We start from the raw sequence: 19,742 nt of genomic DNA, 5'->3' as shown, positions 1-19,742 counted from the left end.
CCCCATCTTTTAGTAAATATAAATGTAATTTTTATATTGTATTTGTTAGTTGTATGAGATACCAAACAAAATATCGAAATTTTAATTAAATATCATTATATTTTGAATATTAAATATCAGTACAATAGACGGGAATAGAGAAAAAAATTAGTTTAATCTTTTAAATGATTCTAAAAAAAAATTTGTTTAAAAAATATATATTTTTTTATAACTGAACTGTACTGAGTAATTTTTTATAATATATTTTTCCTCTTTTCAGATTTTTCGGTAAGTTAATTGAATCTTTCGTAAGATTTTTATATATTGTTAGGCATAAAGAAGATCATAAAACAATATGAAAAGAAATTTCCCCGATTTTCTTAAATGAAATGAAATGTTTTAATGAAAATAAAATCTAAAAGATAGTCTATTTTATCTTTTTGTATTAAAAATCATATCTATCTATAATATATATATATATATATATATATATATATGATTTTTTATTGCATTGATTGTTAAAGTAATGAAATCTTTATTAAAGATTTCTTTTCTCATCCTTATTTGAATTTTTTTTATATTTGTTTTTTGGTGTGTCATTTATTTTCCATTTTAATTTATAAAAATTGTGATTAATATTTTACTCAGTTTAATATTTTATTATTTGGCTTCTTTGATCTCATTTTTTTTTTCATTTCAATTGATATAATATTTAAACAGAAAAGAAAGAGAAAGCGATAAAGGATTTGTTATGGTAAGGAAGTGATGATGATAGAAATAAATTTGCTAAAGTAAATTGTCGAAAACCGACGAAGTAAAATTCTGAAAATAAAATAAATTAAAAATCTAGATGTTATTTAATATTCGATTAATAAAATTTTTCAACGTTTCGCCGTATAACTAAATAAATCAATGAAAGAATCATTAATTACAGGCCAAGATGATTAATATCATTTTGGCGAGCGGAATCATCACAAATGAATATTTTAAATGGGTGATTGTATAAAATGTCCTTTGACATTTATCTTGTTTATTTACTGCATAAGCTTTTCTAGTGGAAGTCATAGAATTACAAATATATAATTAATAATATATAATTTTGTTAAGCCAATATTTTTCCAATTTTTAATATTAAAAGTATTTTTAGTTTTATAAGTTGATAAAACTGAAAGTTATTATGCATATGGTAGTTATTTATTAAAATATATGGTTATGTTGCTTAAACATTTATAGAAAAAAAACAGGAAGTTTCAGATAATTTTTTTGAAAACGATAGATATAATTTTTTTTTATGAATAACCTTTTTTGTGATTTAATAATTACATTTTATTCTTTAGGAATCTTTTTATTAAAACTTTAGTGTGTTGTATAACATAGATGCTTTTAATAAAAATGTGAAAAATATTATCTGTGCAAATCACTTTTTAAAATCAGTTGACAACTCTATAATGTCAGATTTGACCTGTTGATTTTTTATGACTGATCTTAAGGCGACAATCTTGTACTTCCCTATTCATTACATTTCCATTATATCGATTTAAATTATCGATTGTCGAATTAGTATATCGTCGTTTCACAAAAAGAGTGCTATAACATTTATTTAAAATGCATTCAAAAAAATTTTCATATAAATTTTTCGGGGAGGGGGGGGGGTCGTCAAGTTGGGATAAAGTGACAAAATCCAAAAATGTGTTGGCTAATTCAAGATATCTGGTCCCTTCTGCATTTACGCTGATAATTGATTGAATAAGGTTATGTATGGTAGGTTGGAAACAAATACGATGTAAAAACTCAGATTATGCACAACAATAAAAGACTACTGACTATACATTGTAAAAAAGGGGAAAGGCAATTCTTTAAAAATCAGTTTTTTAACGAATTTGATTAAATCGATTTAAATTTTTCTTAATATGAATTATTTTATATTTTTTAAAAATATTTTTAATATTTATTTGAGAGTGAAAAAAAAAGGAATCAATGCAATTTTATACAGAATCGGAATAAGAAAAAGAAGAAGAAGAAAAAAAAAAAAAAAAACTGTAACATAGAACTATATATTGAAACTATCGTTACTAAGCAGGGACTCCTGTTCACATCAATTACATTTTCTTTTAATGAATGAAGTTTTTCTCTTGTTAGGCGCTATTTTTATTTATTTATTCTTTTGGATTTGAAATTTATTTTTTAAATTTGAAAATAATAATTAAAAATTATGAACTTTTTATTCGCGTATTTTGTATAATTAGGAACGAAACTATTCATCGTTATATATCTACACACACACAAACATATGTAAAAACCTATTACGCTTTATAATTGCGATAATTCAGAGCTGCAAAATACTTTGTTTGGAGGAGAGTGTTTAAACGGAAACAAAGTTTGCACTTTTTCCCTCAGTGCATTGATAAACAATTCCATTCAAGTTGTAAAGATTTGGGTAATGATTAGCTGGAAATAGTCCTGGGGGGAAGAGTAAAGAAAGACGGGGGGATTCTCCCTTGGGCATCTGCCATACCTTTCCTTAAAAGTCAATAATAGAAAAATTAAACTTGCTGCTTTTATTTAAAAGGTTTTTATTTAAAGATTACTAAAGTTTAAAGAATTTAATATTCATTTTCTAAAGGATTTCGTTTATTTTTTTAAAGTTTTTTTTTTAAATTTTTTATTGCTGTTAGTTTAATGAAAACTTGGATATATTTCGTTTAAACTTATATTATATTCTTTTCGAATATAATATAAGTTTAAACGAAAAGACTAAATTTGTCTTAAACGAAAAGACAAAAAGACTAAATTCTTCAATAATTTATGATAAAATTTACTATTACCAATTAAAATGTGTGAATATTTTTTAAAAAAATATGCTTAAGGCTTTTTTGTTTCTTTTTTTTTAGTTGCAAGTAACTGAAAAATATTTTTGATTAATATTTCATTATTTATATCAAACAATTCATGAACGAATCTATAATTATAAGATAAAAATTCTTTCAAGATTAGGTAGTATGTAAAAAAAAAAAAATAACAATAATAATAAAATGCGAAATTAAATGTTCTAAAATAATGTCGAAATTTTGATTTTCAAATAATTGTTAAATAGTGCCTTATTTAGGTCTGATGAAGCCTTAAGGTACTTGAGAAATGGGAATCTTTATTACATTTAATATTTATGATATTTCCTTACTCGAACTCGAACAACCCCAAGAAAATAGAAACCTTAAACTATAGCTTGTATAGCTCTGCCAAAATAATAGTCTCTGTCAAAATAATAGTGTCTAATAAATCCATAGTCTCTGCCAATAATAATCTCTGCCTGTATAGCTTATATAGAAAGGGAACTATGTACGAGTATAAAATGAATATAAACGAGACTTTTAATATATATTGATATAGCAATCATGATAAGGTTGTTTAACGGTTGAATAATCCTATGGCATCTTTTTATTTTTCATATGATTATTTATTTATTCTTTAGAACAATGATAAAACACTTAAGTAGCCCGTGACTTGAAAAACTAATAATTATTATATTTTTAAGGAATTAAAACTTTAAACCTATTGATTTTTTGGATCAAATAAAATATTCATTTCGGCAATATTATCTTATTTAGGTATCAAGAATGCAAATGACAAAAGGCAATTAAAACACCGCCATGAAGAAATTGAACATTTGATTCATAACCTTCACCCAAGCATAAATACAAATTAAGTAAAATTTAAAAAGCATTGTGTGCATTTGTTTTCTTTGGACGATGTACACCGAATAGAGGTCACCATCGTCCAAAAAATATCTCCTATGAACTTTTGGTGAAGATTAGAGTAGCATATCAATCCAAAATATATTCCGTTCAGATTTGCAATGACATCGTATCAGGGCTACAAGTTGTTTTCCAGCTGTTGCAGCTGGTGCAGTAAGAAAAATGAAAGAAATTTCTCTGGGTGACATTTAAACGTCCTCACTATAATCCACACTACCTACAGACTTCTATTTATTTATTTTATTTTACTGCTTATAAGGTGTGTGCTAACAAAACGTTGCACCGGAATGAGCTTATTTAATAATAAATACAAATTTAGAATTTAGAAATAAAAGAACGTTTCTTTCCTAATATGACAAACATGAAGAAAAAGTGGAGAACATAAAATAAAATTTAAAAAATAAAATAAAAACGGTAAAGGGACATAAGCAGAATAGCTTCCACCATTTGTTAACAAAACTATAAATTTTGAATAAAATAAATAAATTAAAAAAGAATTTAGAAAAATGAAAATAAATAAATAAAATAAAATAAAATAATTAAATTAGAATTAAAAAAAAAAAGAAATACCAGGAATGTTCATAAACTGGTATATGTGGCAACGATAGTTCATTTCTAAATTTGGAGGATCCCATTTGTTTAGGCCCCCTCCCTCAAAAATGTTTTTACCAAAAAAAAAAATCCTCGGACGAAATGGTAGATGAATTTGTACGCAAATGGTTTCATACAGGTTCGAGTTATTATTATTCAGGAATTTTTTTTTAAGCCTACACACAAGAGAAAATGTTAGAAGAGGGTATATAATAAAATATGAGGGGTGATATATCACCAATGTTATATAGCAAAGTAACTTTGATATTGTTTTGGTAAATGATATCTAAAAAAACATCTTTTAAAAAATTTCGTTTATACCTGATCCCTTCAGGTTATTTAATGCTAAATAAAATTTCCTAATTTTTTTAATAAGTAAAATAACATCAATCGAAGAATACAAACTTTTGTAACTACTCAAGTAAGATTTTAAATATAATTTAATATTTAATTTTTAAATTAATTTAATTTTCTGATTAGAACATTTTTATTGTGTGAATTAGAATAAAGGATAAATATTTTTTTTCTTGCAAAAAAAAAAAAAGAAGTCAAAACTATATACATTGGATTGCCATAATCTTCTTTTTATTTAAAAAATAAACATATTCCAATAACAAAAAACAAAAACAAAAAAAAATCCGTTTAAGTATTGAATTTTATTTTCCTCCTATTCCAAATGTCTTCATTTGCATAAAGTAAACTTGTATTTGAAATAGAAGTGATAGAGAAAGATATGGTGGATATTTGAAATATGGATTTGTCCCATTTGAATAGATATAGAATGGAGGATGACATCAAATATTGAAAGCTGGTTGCTGGACAATTCGTTTGATGAAAAATATGATTTAACTATTTGTCTGTATTAAATAAATAAGACAAAAATAAAATATAATTTTTTTTTCAAAATATTATTATATAAATAAATTAATTAAGTATATCACTATTCAAATCAGTATTTGTATTTTAATTTTTATCTTTTAAGTGCGAATGCATGTAAAGTAATAGGTCGAAAAATAAAAAAATATGCTAAAGATATATTTCTGTATTTGTCGAAAAATATGCTAAAGATACATTTCTGTATTTGTTAAAAAATATGCGAAAAGATGTTTTTAAATTTTTTATTACAAAGCAACAATTATTGTTTGTCTGCAAAATATGAAGATGCATAAACATTTCGAATCTCTTGAAATATCTAAGAAGCTTTTCTTTTTTTTTCAATTTGATATATTTCATTTATTTTAACAAGCACGATAAAACGAAAAACCCGTTTCTTATTCAAGTAACTACATCAAAATTAGGTTATTAAGTATATCAAAATTAAAAATTATCTTTAAAGAGGAAACAAACAAATTTGTAAATAAAGAAGAATAATTAAAAAAAAAAAGATGGAAAGGAGGGAAAAAAAAAGATTCGAACCCGAAATGGAAGAACTTTTTTTAATGCATTAAAATAATATGGTATGTTATAAATGCATTAGAATCAATTTTGTTTTCAGCCTTTATTCATTATCTAGATAAAGAAACCAATTCTGCAAAAGAAAATTACATCATTTTAAATGAATAACTATTTATCCGTACAATAATTTAATCAATTAATTTGAACAAAATAAAAATGATCGGTGTTTAGTATTAAAAAAAGATAAAGGAGGAAAATTTGTCTAAAAATGAAATCCTTTTTTTATTTATAAATCGTTTTCAATTTTTAATTGCTCCAGAACATAATAACACGATGCAATCATAAAATGTTGTGGCAGAACCTCATAAAATATGAATTGTAAAATAGAATGAACGTTCCCTGTTTAGTTGATACCAACAATATCTTTTATTTAAAAATGGATAAAATTAATTTTTCATTTTTCCAATAAATATTAAAAGTTCTATTACATAATGTGGAAGCATTGTGTATTGGTTTATGAATGTATGAAAGAGTCATTTGGTATGTAAATATTAATATTTAATTTTGTCAATACCTTCAGTTGTAAATATTTATATATATATATATATATATATATATATATATATATATATATATATATATATTAGCTTGCTATTTCATCATGCCGTATAAACAATGTTGCAATATTAATCTTAATTGTATTTCGAACTAAAATCGAGAATAATGCAATAAGGTGATTGATACTTTTGCGAAACATTAAACGATAATTTTTTGAAAGGCATAAATGCAAAATTTTAGTATTTATGTGATAGAAGAAGTAAATCAAAAAATAAAAACGAAAAAGTTTAATTTGTTTATGCCTTTATAATTTTTTAAAAAAATTACCAACTATGCTATTTTAAAAATCCATCTTTTTTGTTTTTAAGATTATGGAAAATATATGATACATTGTCTCAAAAATGATTCGAAATAATATTTCATAAGCTGAAAAAAATTTTTCTGAAATGTAAATGTGTTTAATAATATTTTCATTTTTATACACTTTTATTTATCTTGTACTATATGCTTTCATTTGATTTATTTCATGCTTCTAAAAATGGAATTTTATTCTTCTTGTATGTGTTAATTTTGAAATTTGAAATGATAAAATACTATTTTCGAAAAAAAAATATAATTAAGGATAAATCATTAAATTTTGATTGTTTAGGAATGAAGACACCTGATGGTGAATTTAATAGTTAATCAATTTCAAGATTTCATAACCTATACATTTAAAATAATTAGGAAATTCAAAGAATTATTACCTCCAGCGTCAAACTCTGGTTTGATGTTGTTAATTTTTACTTCATATGAAATCTCATGATACATAAATAAGGCTTCAATAGCTGCCTATTCCCCCATTTTTTGAGAAAAATCCCATAAAACACTACTTTGCTGCTTATTCTCTACACGGGGGTGGGGGTGGGAGAAACCATGACAGAGTTTTTCAATCGTTGTCTGATTTTTAGTCATTATACTGATTTCGCCAATTTTTCTTCATCTGAAAGCTCATGACGTTTGAATATGCAATCTATAATTAATTGCCAAATGATAAGGGATTTGACAATTAATAATTGCCAAAACCCCTACCATTTTTTAGAGTTATAACAAAATAAATTTTCACACAATCCCCAGCCTCAACAATTGGACCAATTTCCCCAATTTTATATGCAAGTTAATCATTCCATTTTGCATTACAGCTAATCAATCAGAATGCTTCATGTTTATTATGCAAGTATAATTTAAAAAAGTAATTTCTTTGTGATAAAATGCAATTCATTCATCCATCAGTTTGTTGACAGAACTGAATTAATGGTGCTATTGACACCGTAAGCGAACAGCTGCTTACCGAAGACGGTTAATATATAAATTGATAAATCAAAAGCTTATGTTATTAAAAAATTCACCTTTTTATACACTGATAAAAGTAAGTTTATGAATGCTTTCTTTATTAAATTTATTTAAATATCAACGCATGAAAATATATATGAATTCTATGAACAAGACATTTAATGAATTTGAGAGGCAAATAATATGGTATTTCTCTGTATACCACCAAAGTAATTGCAACTGATCCACATTTAACTAATCAAATCTAATTTATTCTATGTGATAAAATAAGTACCTAGAATGGCGGAATAAAACAAAAGATATCAATTTGTTGGTCGAAATTCATTGCATTTCCTTCAAAGTAATCTTCAACTGCAATGCACGTCTACCAACATTTTTTTCCAATTATGCCTTAAAGTCAACATTTTTAACATGCCTTAAAGTAGTTTTACTGAAACTTCAGATTTGTAGCAAATTTTCTTATATCGATTTAATGGATTCTAAGCGGTGAACACGAAGAGGCAATTTCAAGCATAGAAATAAGAAAAAGTCACACGGTGTTATATCAGGTGAATATGGAATATGTAGTTTGTTGAATGTTTGGCTAAAAATTCTCAAATAATAATTACAATGTGAGAAGAAGTATTATTGTGGTATCAAACCTATGAATTTTCTCGCCTCATTTCTCTCTGATGTCGACGAACTGCTTCACGCAAACGGAACAAAAAACTCAAATAATAATCTTTATTGATTATATGGCTTATTGGTAGGAATTCATAATGCTTAACACCACGCTAATGAAAAAAGTCAAAATTTTCTTGATTCTTGAGAGACTTGGACGCGGTCTATTGGGCCTTGCTTCACCTTTCACTTGATTCTTAAGCTGTTTCTGTATCAAAAGTGTACTTCAAATTTTATTCCTGCTTATATTGAATTTTAGGAAAGAATCACTAAATGAAAAAATTTTAGGATTCCTTTCTAAATTTTAGGAAGGAGTCACTATGAGAAAGCATCTCTCAAGCCACGTGAACACTTTTCTGTTTTTGGAATAAATTCAAAGTTCTTGAATCGAGAAGCGACACGTCACAACCCTAAATAGTAGCCTAAAAATTACTGTCAAGGACCAATGATAAAAGAACAACATTATTCGAATGTCTCATCATTAAGCTCCAATTCTCTGACTTTATCGATATCTATATAATTAATCGAAAGGGATGGTCTACCAGATCGCGGATCATCTATGGTGGATTCTATACCATTTCTAAATTTTTTATACCAATAAAATGCAGGTGTCATTTTATAAAGGAGTAAAATGCCTTAACAAGCTTTCTGCAACATTTAAAATGTCTCTATAGCAGACATTTCATAGTGAAGCGAAAATATAATGCTTGCTCTTTCTCAATAAAATTCACCATTTCTGAAAATTATGAAAATTAAAATTCTTATCTCATTAACAAAATATTTTTAGACGATAACACGAAATGAATTACTGACTGTTGCCACTATAGAATTCGTAACATATTGTCAGCCTGCGGTTTTTTTTAAAAAGAAATTCACATATGTATTGATAAGTGTTGTTTATACACTATAACCATGGGGATGCCTAATAAGAGTATTATAAGTAAGTGAGAGTAATATAAGAGTATTTAGATAAGAGTTAAATTTTATCTTTTAAAATTTATTTGAATAATTTAGTTATTTGTTATAAAATAATAAATATATTTTTGATATAATGTTGGTAGAGTTTTAAAAAAGAAATTGTAACCAAGCAGTTGGTAATTTGTAAATCATTTTGATTAAAAAATATTGAAAATTAACTTCAAAATAATTTTTTTTAATTATATTTCCTGCAATTTTTACTTTCATTTATAGGAACCTACACTCTTAATTTTCATTTCTTATTGTTGAAAAAAGAAAAGAATTCACGTAGGGTAAAGTTTTAAAAGAATGAACACATGTATGAATGCTATTTCATATTTATCTACGATAAAACTTTTATAGTTCAATATTTTTAATTCATTTTTATTAGTTATTAATTTTTTCAAAAAAAATATTTTAAAATTCTAACGTGGAAACAGAATGCTTTTAGATGTAAAAAAAATACTTCAAACCTTGTTTCTAACATTTCTCGAACTTTATTCTCGGCTTTCTTCTTTTTATCTTCTTTCCTGCATAAATCAAGTAGAAGAAACGAATTCATCAGTGAGTGCGAGTGTTCAACAACAAGAAATAGTTGCTGAATTAAAGGCTGTAAGCGAGAGTGACCATTTATGTCTTGACCGCTTACCTTTAACCACTTATATCTGCAATGGCAACGGGCGAACAAATTTGAAAGTTTTTCTTCTTAGTACAAATATTAACTACTAATTACATAATTTTACTGCTGTTATTTTTAAAAAATGCCTACTTTGATCAATAAAAACATTTTTCTGATCACATCTCTAAAAAATAAGTACAAGTACTACAATCATAACCGTTAGCCTCATTGTATTCTTTTGATACAATTAAAAAAGCATGTTAGTGTATGCCCTCTATAGAGACTAATCATTTTATTTTTTGAAACTCTGATTTTTTTTTTTTAACCAAAATAGTTATAGAAGTTTAACTTGAAGCCATAGCAACGTGTATCTTTCACCACCATGGCGTTTTGTTCCTTTGGCCAGATCAGAGACAGTGGATAGTTCGTCCAAGATCTTTTTCTCAGATTGTGATGCGGATGATCATTTATTTTTGCAATCTTTATTTTATACAAGGACGATACAGCCTATCGCCAGTCATTTCTATTCCAATCTTAAAACCATCGTCATTCTAGGAATTAGATATATTTTGGGAACCTGAAATAAATTTTCTCTTTTCATTTTTCTGTGGATTATATGCTTTAAAAGAAAGATAAATTAAAATATTTCTGAGTTTTAGGTATATTTTCTATTTATAATTTGATATACGTCATTATTCAATATCTTAATTCTGGATCGTTTAAGGTTTAAATTATTTTTAGTCTGCGATTTTTTCCTCGCGAGATTAGTTTTCGATTCTTTTGGTTCTTTTTCGATTACTGCTTTTCTTCAATTATTTAAGTACTCAATCCTATCCGATCAAGCCCTGAAACACCTGCACTGTTACCCCTTCACAATCGCGAAACTCGCGTCACTAATCTTTTTATTGAAATAACTAAAAAAAAAAAAAAGATATGATTATCATCCTCATAACAATCATCGAGTGCATCCGTTCGACTGATATGCATTTGGCTCTTCCAATACTTATTACAGCAGGCAAGGAATAACCAACTGGATATTAATACCAAATAATACTGGTAAGCCTGTTATCATATATGATGCAACTAAATTGACTTACTAATGTTTTACTCCAAATAATATCTTGGAAGGGTTCAATGTTATAGGGTTTGTTGACTATTTATAAGAATACTTTTACTGATGATGAATTTTTGCCTTCATCTGTAAATGACAGGTAGATAATTCGTCTAGATCTCTTGCATAATTCGGCCATTGTTGATCTGTCAACAAAGAGTCTTGTCAGTCTGAATATACCATTCACTTCCTTAGTGATATCCTCTGAAAATGAGAGGTCTTTCCTTAAGGCTCAGCGGGTAAAAAGGACAAGTAAACAAAGACCAAAAGTTAAATCAAAGATTATCACAGACAGTCCTGAACCTTCAGTCATTGAAATTATGTGATGTCCCTATAACAACAACAACAAAAAAAAAAAATAATAAGGAGCTCAAAATGATTTCTGCTACTTTAACAAAAATGGATAAGGAAAAAAAATGAATTCTGAAATTAGTGATAAATTTTTTCGAAATCATAAAATTCAGCAAAGATGCTCTTTAATCATTAAATAGTTACATAGTGAATAGTTACATAGTTTAATATATTTTAAAAGAGATAAACTTTTTAAAAAGTATTAATTGTTGTAAATAACTTGCTTTATGCATAAAAAATTGATACTTCATCAAAATTAACTACCTAATCAGTTATATGTAGAAAACTAATTTTTTTTATTTATATTTATTTTCATAATAAGTATAGGCCAAAGGTGCACCTCTCCCCCCCCGAGTCAAAGATACAACATTATATTATACATTTGACCTCCATGTAAGGTTTTAAAAAATTATTAAAAATATTGAAAATGAAAAAAAAATTGATTTTTTAAAATCTATACTTATATACAGCTCAATGTATGTGTGTGTGTGTATATATTGGCGCTCTGCAGGCTAGACCGTTTGAGCTACAGCTGCCAAATTTGGTACATGTATACCTTGGAGTTCGGGAATGTGCACCCGGGGTCCCTTTTTTTGAATTTTTAATTTGAATTTTAATGATTAATTAAAAACTAACTTTCCAGAAAAAAATTTTATCATTTTCCCCACCGTTAAATGAGTAAGGCTTCAGTTTTTTTTCCCACGCTAATCAGGCTAGGCTTAATATTTTTCGGCCGATTATTTGAAACGATTCTGTTTACTTTCTTAATGTTTGATGCATTTAAAATTAAACATTGTTAATGAATCGATCTTTCAGATTCATTCTGAAGTACTTTTGAATTAAAATAAAACAGAATAAAGGAAATTAAAACTTTCTGAACTGCATAGCGTTACCTCAGCTGGCGTAGAAAAATTCACACATTTTCGTTACATAACTGGCGTTGAAAAGTCACGCATGCGCATTGTGTTCTGATTGTTGTCATGACAACCATTATCAACGGATGATTTAAATTATTTTTAGGTTAGTTGTATGCTTTTGTAATTAAATTGTATTTTTGTTAATTATATATTTTTTGTATATGCTTATAGTTTTAAGTACATCACTTTTAAAGTATTTTTTAACCTGTTTTTGACCGATTATTTTAAACGATGTTTATTTTTTTAGTGTTTGATGCATTTAAAACTAAACATTGTCAATTAATAGATTGTCAATTAATTTGAGAAAACTTTGTCGAAAACTTCTTGAGATATTATATAAATTAAGAAATATATTCTTTAGTGCCCATAAGGATTAAATACTCAGTGACTCTATTTTCATTACTCATATTTAAAAAAATGCTTCGTTTCACTAAAAAAAATGTTTTTATATCAATTGCACTTTAATCATTTCCAGTTTAACTAAAAGCATAAATTTTACTTGAGCTAACAGAAAATTAGAGAAATACATATTACGTTACGGCTGAAGGTCTTTATAATATTATGAGTTAATTATATGCCTATCAAAATTTGAAGCTTTAAAATATTTTGATGAAGAAGCTATTAAAATAGGAGTTACATAAAATATTTAGTTATTAAAATTTTAGCGAGCATTAAGATTGGCGAACCAGCTGGTCTCCAAAGGCGGCTAGTATGTAATAAATGTATAATTGATTAGACTTAAGTTTTGCATTTGCAATAGAATTATCAGCATACATACGAAACCAATAAAAAATGAATGTAGGAGGTCAGTGAAAGAACAACACTGCTTCCTACTTGAAGAAATTATCTGCCTTTACCAAGATTGAAAGCTCTAAAAAATTGATTCAGATTGTTGGCCAATTTAAATTTTGCATGCAAAATTAAATAAATTAATGATTAAATTTATAAATTGAAAAAAAAAAATAGTGTGCTGCACACATTCCCTTTACACGAGCTGCTCCTAATAAAACCTTTATGTCATAGTTAGGAAAAATATTTTATGGAAAACATTATGAAATAGAAAATATAGACGTCTGGTCATGTAATGTAAAGATATAAGCTGTTTCTATTGAAATCCAACTTCCCATCGTACAAAAATTTACGTTAAAAATTTTCAATGATATGAAGCCTGTAATTACGGAATTTTGTGAAGTCCCGGTACTTTTTTTAAAGGCTGTTGAATGTAAAGTGCTTAACTTCATTACTTGCCCAATCGTTCTGCGAATTGATTGTCGCAATACAGGCATCATTCCTACCATTTTTTAAAACGTGTTAAACAGAATCCATGTGTTTTTTTTTTTTTTAAATCTAATGAACGATTTTGATAGCAAATTGCAGTAGCTCAAAAACTTCCTTAAAAGAATTTACAGCATGACATAATGTGATTGTAAAGAGTTGAACTTATCTAATCTTTTTAAACTGTGACGTAACAATAAAACTTATGCTGAGATGTCACATGATGAATTTCCTATCTTCCGGTGAGAAAATTCAATCCTGTTATTTTGTTGAGCTGCCAGTTTGTCTGAAACTTTTGCTGCCTTATTTAAGTTTTATCAATCCTTCTCGTAGCGCACTTATAAGATATATTTGGAAAATCTTCTCCATTAATGAATTTATTGGAAGAAATTAAGTACAGTATATATACATATTCTTTTTTAAACCATGAATTTATTTTTGATATTATTTATTCTGTATTGTTTTCTGCCTTTTACATTAGCGACTGATTCCGCCTACAAGTTTCTACCATGCCTGTGATAGAATATGCTCCTTTTTGAACTGGCCATGACTTTTTAAGTGCTCTTGCACTTACTTTTGTTGATAAGTTAATGTTTCTCAGATGCGAAACCAGTTATCAAAAAGATAACTTGCTGAAACACTTTCATGTATTCATTGCCTTAATCGGAAAAGAGAATTCAAACTAGTATTGGCACATGAGAATCATTTACTAACATCTGCTTTTGATCGGTCTGATTAAAGTTGTTATCGATTAGCTAATAAAATTAATTAATTTTTAAGGTTCATTATAGGTAAGTTTAATCATTTGTAGTGTTTGTTTGATATTTAGTAAGAGTTTTATGTATACAGGAAGCTTATTTATATAGATATATGTTTCATACATATCAGTTTGGTCATTCATTCTCTCTAAGTGTTGTTGGAACTGAATGCAACTTTCTTCTGAAAAGAATTCTTCATTGTCTTTTGTTGTAACTTATTTGAACTGAAGTTATGGTAGCACTTTCACTTTTATTTCTATAAGATCATGGACATTTTTTATAAGCATTAAAAAAGGAAATAATTTTTATTTATTTTTTACTAACTATGATAAAACAGTATAATGAGCTTAATCTCACTCGCTAGTCATGTACATTTTGGAACAATTCCACAACTGTTTTTATGCTTCACAAGGCCGCTCATATGCGATGATTTCCTTTAAAAAACTAATAGAGTTTTAATTCATTGTTTTGCTTATTCATTCATTTTCATCATCTTTTTGAATTTGGAAATTAAAGAAACTTAAATACTGCGAACTGTTTGCTGATTGGGAATGAATCAAAAATCCTTTTTGCCTTTACATGAAAGCACGTAAATTGTTTTAATTGGTTCATCGCAAAATGTGTTTTTCTCTTTCACAGCGGCATCATGCCTGAAGACAGAAGCCAGTCTCTTGCGGATTCGGACGTGGCCGTGCACAGACCCTTCTCTCTCGTGCAGCGTCTGTTTTTCTGGAAAAACCGGAAGCGGCCGCCGGAAAAGCAAGTTCGAGTGGTCCATAACAATGTCACGTTGCCGGAAAACGTCCCAGCTAAGCACCATCCACATCGTGGGTATGCTTGCAATCGGATACGCACCACCAAGTACACTGTCCTGTCGTTCATACCAAAAAATTTATTCGAGCAGTTCCACCGCATTGCGAACCTGTACTTTATCGGTATTGTGCTCTTGAATTGGGTGCCCAAGATCAATGCCTTCGGCAAGGAGATTGCCATTATACCAGTGATGTTTGTGCTCGGTGTGACCGCCATCAAGGATTGGTTCGAGGATTTCAGGAGATACAAATCGGATAAAAGAATAAATAATCTGACGTGTCGGGTGTACAACCGGTAAGTCAGTGTTTCTCTCTCTTTACCTTGTTGTTGTTTTAGACAGAATGAATTTCAAGAGTGGCCCTCCGGCAAAGTGCTAAAGACCCATCGTCTTAGGTCTGCTTCGACCCACGGTGTTACAATTACATAGGCACATGATTTGTTACTGCCCTACCCTCCAGTTTTGCTATTTATTTCACCATGCTGGTTGTCGTTTCCTTGCCGACTCACTCAGGATCCCAAACCCTAATCTGGATAGGGTCAGGCATCGGTTTCCATTTTTTAGGATTAAAAGATCGGTAAATGTACAAATAATATTATTGTGTGACTGAACAGGTGCAAGAAATTAAATCAATTTCTTTTATAATGAGTGATTGTGGTGAGTTTGAATTTTGTAAGAATATCACCATAACCATCTGCTGGACACCCCATGCTACCTTAATACTACTGTTCAAAATTACTAAATATATGTAAATCAATCGATGTGAAAAAATGCGAATTGTTGTGATAATCGTTTTTTACAAACTATGGTGTACCACAAATTGTATATCGAAATATATACGATATGATATCGTATAATCTTTGATTAAACTTTTGTCTCATTTATTTATTTTACATTTGCTTCAAATTTGGCCCATTGGTGGAGAACTGAGTAATCTCTTTACAGTTAATTTCTTAAGAAATTAATTGTAACATTTAATCGTGTCCTTTCGTATTTCATATATATTTCCATAAAATAATGTCACTTGCAATAATCTAAATAATATATTATCAAATATTTCAAGTTGACTTCAATACAAATTTTAGGGAAGAATCCACTTTTCTCTTTAATACATTATCACTTTTTCGTTTTGTTATTTTGAAGTTTTTCGACGCTAACTTCAGAAACTTTTATCTGAAAAGAACGGTTGTAACGGCATTTCTGAAATTCAAAAAAAATTATCTCTTTATAGATATCAGTTTAATGCAGAGTTATTTTTCTTGAATTTTATTATATTTTAATTAATTTATTTTCAATAAAAATAATCAATACATGCTCGCGATAATATGCATATCTGTAAATGTATTTAATATTTGTGCTGGGGCGAGAAATAATTCTCATGTGAATAAGTGTAATTATGAAAAGTACAAATAATTTTTTAAATGTGCGTGAAACCCACATGCAGGTAAATCAATGCGTATAATATTTTCATTCTACATAAAAATGGCAACGCAGAAGAGGATTCAGTTTTTGTAAATGGGGCTTTATTTTGTGTGCGTTGCATGGTATAGCCGAGTAAAAAAGAGAAGTTGTTTTTCCTGCAGCTGAACTGTGTCCAATATTTGTTGCAAATCTGTTATTTCGTTTTACACATTCAATGTCAAATTACCTATGAAGACATCATTTTGTCTTTAATATTTTCATTCACACAAATGTATAGAAAAGCATAACTTTTTTTTACCTTACTTTTCCAAACGTTAAAATCCATTAAGACATTTTTTTTTTTGCATGAATACGAAAAAGAATAAATTATAATTTAAAAATTTCTATCTGGATTCTAACCAAAGTATTAAAGCAAATCTTGGGAATGAAATGTTAAATTTCCTGTCGTATAATTTTTCTAATCAACACTCAAATTTAGATACTTAAGCGATATAAGCATGTAATTTTTCTTTCTAAATTCAGAATTGAATTTGATTATTATTATTATTATTACACCTTTATCTTTCGGATATTCGTGAATTATATTCAATTCACTTTTCATTAATATTGGATAACAAAATATGTTAAATGCACTTTGAGTGCTTTTTTTTTTTTTTTTACATATCCATATATTGCCTGAGTAGAATATAGGTTTCATTTAAAGTCCTTGTTTTTTATCTTTCTAAAATCGTTGTTTATTCTTATTTGTATTTTATAGTTTGCATTATTTCTTTAAGAAAGGAAAACATTAAATGTCTAAATTTTACATCTTTTTTATTTTTTAAATTTACATTAAAATTTGTTTTCAATATTTCTATTTTTTCCTCCCTTTCTATAACATCATTCACTTCTTAAAGAAAAAGAAATTCTGCGATAAGTTTTTTACTTACCTAACTTCTTTTTAATCCTTTCTCTGCGACGCTGTAATTCTGCCTTATTCTTTCTCGCATCTAATCTCTATTGTTTGTTTAATGCGCAATAAAGCTCTTGGACTGTGTAACTCAATTATTAAAGGAAATATTGACTGGGTTTCATGTAATAATTTATAATACGATTTAAAGAAAGGTAACAAAATGACATAATCTTAGTGCTAGGTAGTTGGCTTTAAAGTGATTTAGATGTCCTAAATTTTCTTTTCTTTTAAACTTTTATGATTATAATATTCGAATATTAATCTGGAGTCTACTATGTTGAAAATAAATATATATGTTAAGGATTTTATTTGTTACTAGCCGCCTTTGGCGACCAGCCGGTTCGCCAATCTTAATGTTCGTTAAAATTTTAATAATTAAATATTTTATGCAATTCCTACTTTAAAAGTTTCTTCATTAAAATATTTTAAAACTTCGAATTTTGATTGTCATATAAATCACTCATAATATTATAAAGGCATTCACTCATAACGTAATATGTATCTCTCTAATTTTCTGTTAGCTCCCGTAGAATTTATGCTTTAAATTAAAGTGGAAAGGATTAATCTGCAATTAATATAATAATATTTTTTATTGAAACAAAGCATTTTTTTATAATATGATTACTGAAAACAGAGTCACTGAGCGTTTAAACTTTATGGGCACTAAAGAATATCTTTCTTAATTTATGTAATATCTCAAGAATTTGTCAACAAAATTTTCTCGGATTCATCATGAGCAGATCGATTAATTAACAATGTTTAATTTTAAATGCATCAGACTCTAAGAAAATGATCGGTTGAAAACAGGTTAAAAAAACTACTTAAAAAACGATGTACTCAAAACTATAAGTATATACAAAAAATATATATAACTAACATAAATACAATTTAAATACAAAAGCGTACAACTAACGTAAAAATAATTTAAATCAAGGCCGCACCCGCTGATAATAGTTGTCAACAATCAGAACACAATGCGCATGCGTGACTTTTCAACGTCAGTTACGGTAACACAAATGCGTGAATTTTTCTACGCCAGTTGGGGTAACGCTAAGCGGATTAGAAATTTTTAATTTCCTTTATTCTGCTTTATTTTAATTCAAAAGTACTTCAGAATGAATCTGAAAGATCGATTCATTAACAATGTTTAATTTTAAATGCATAAAACATTAAGAAAATAAACAGAATCGTTTGAAATTATCGGCCGAAAAATATTAAGCCTAGTCTCATTAGCATGGGAAAAAAAACAAAAAAACTGAAGCCTTAATCATGTGGAAGTGAGGATAATGAAGAGTTTTTTGGCGGGAAAGTTAATTTTTAATTAATAGTTAAAGTTCTAATTAAAAGTTCAAAAAAGCTACCCCAGATGAACATTCCCGACCTCCAAGGTATACATGTACCAAATTTGGTAACTGTGGGTCAAACGGTCTGGCCTGTAGAGCGCCAACACACACACACATTGAGCTTTATATAAGTATAGAATATAAAATTGTTGAGGGATTTTTATAAAAGAAAGACGACGTTTATATTTTAGAATTTGCTCTCATTTTTGTTGCGACTTTACAAAAACAAAAGTATTTCATCATTTAAGAGCTTAAAAATACACCTTAAAATTTAAGAGAAAATTAAATGAATCTGTAATTTTTATACAACTACTGACAGTTCAAAAACTAACTGGAACTTAGTAGAAACGAATTCTTGAGACCCTAAGAGTTACTGTCTCCACATGGATAATGTTTCTTTAGAATATACCTTAAACTGTAACTCTGTTCTTGTACAAATGAGATAGTTTATGTGCATACTTACTTATGAAGTTTAAGAATTGTTCATTGTTTGATTATTTTTAAAAACTTTATCTGAAGTTGTAAGATATTCAGAATTTAGTTAATCTTTAATTTACGAATCGACATAATTTTCCAGAACAGTAGTGCGGATTGGATGCACATTTTTAAGAGAAAAGGACAATAAAAAATCCTACATTTTATCTAGACATAAATCTTTATTTCGAAAATCCCTATTTATCTATATTCCAAGCTCGACTATTTATTTTTTTTAAGAAGATACGGCAATTTTTAGCTTCTAGAAAATGTTCTTGATGCACGTGTTGATGAAGCTTTTCTTAACTGCCATCCTACATGTTGCCATCATAATTTACAAATTTACACCGATTAAAAGTAATACCAACTAAATCCTAATATACGTCATCACGGCTATAACAATTGTAACACCACCAGAACTGTAGTTTCTCAAACTATGGCTGTAATAGATTTAGATCGAGATTTACATGCGTGTCCTTTTTTGT

The 19,742-nt window shown here is 27.7% G+C and overlaps 1 protein-coding gene across 3 annotated transcripts in view; it reads left to right on the top strand.

Moving 5' to 3' along the window:
• The window catches only part of LOC129956193 (phospholipid-transporting ATPase VB-like), a 162,428-nt gene that overhangs the window by 256 nt on the left and 142,430 nt on the right, over positions 1-19,742 (top strand). The window contains exons 1-2 of one of the 3 annotated variants that reach the window (XM_056068281.1): positions 13,779-13,891; positions 14,895-15,362. In XM_056068281.1, coding sequence (XP_055924256.1) covers positions 13,869-13,891; positions 14,895-15,362 — 491 coding nt within the window. In that variant the 5' untranslated portion in view covers positions 13,779-13,868. Of the gene's footprint in view, positions 1-13,778; positions 13,892-14,173; positions 14,289-14,894; positions 15,363-19,742 lie in introns of those variants that run through there. The other 2 variants (XM_056068284.1, XM_056068282.1) reach the window with 2 other exon arrangements.

The sequence above is a fragment of the Argiope bruennichi genome, chromosome 2, assembly GCF_947563725.1.
Source record: "Argiope bruennichi chromosome 2, qqArgBrue1.1, whole genome shotgun sequence".
Classification (NCBI taxonomy): domain Eukaryota; kingdom Metazoa; phylum Arthropoda; class Arachnida; order Araneae; family Araneidae; genus Argiope; species Argiope bruennichi.
Note: the sequence above shows the minus strand (reverse complement) of the source record. Positions and strands in the feature narration are given on the sequence as shown.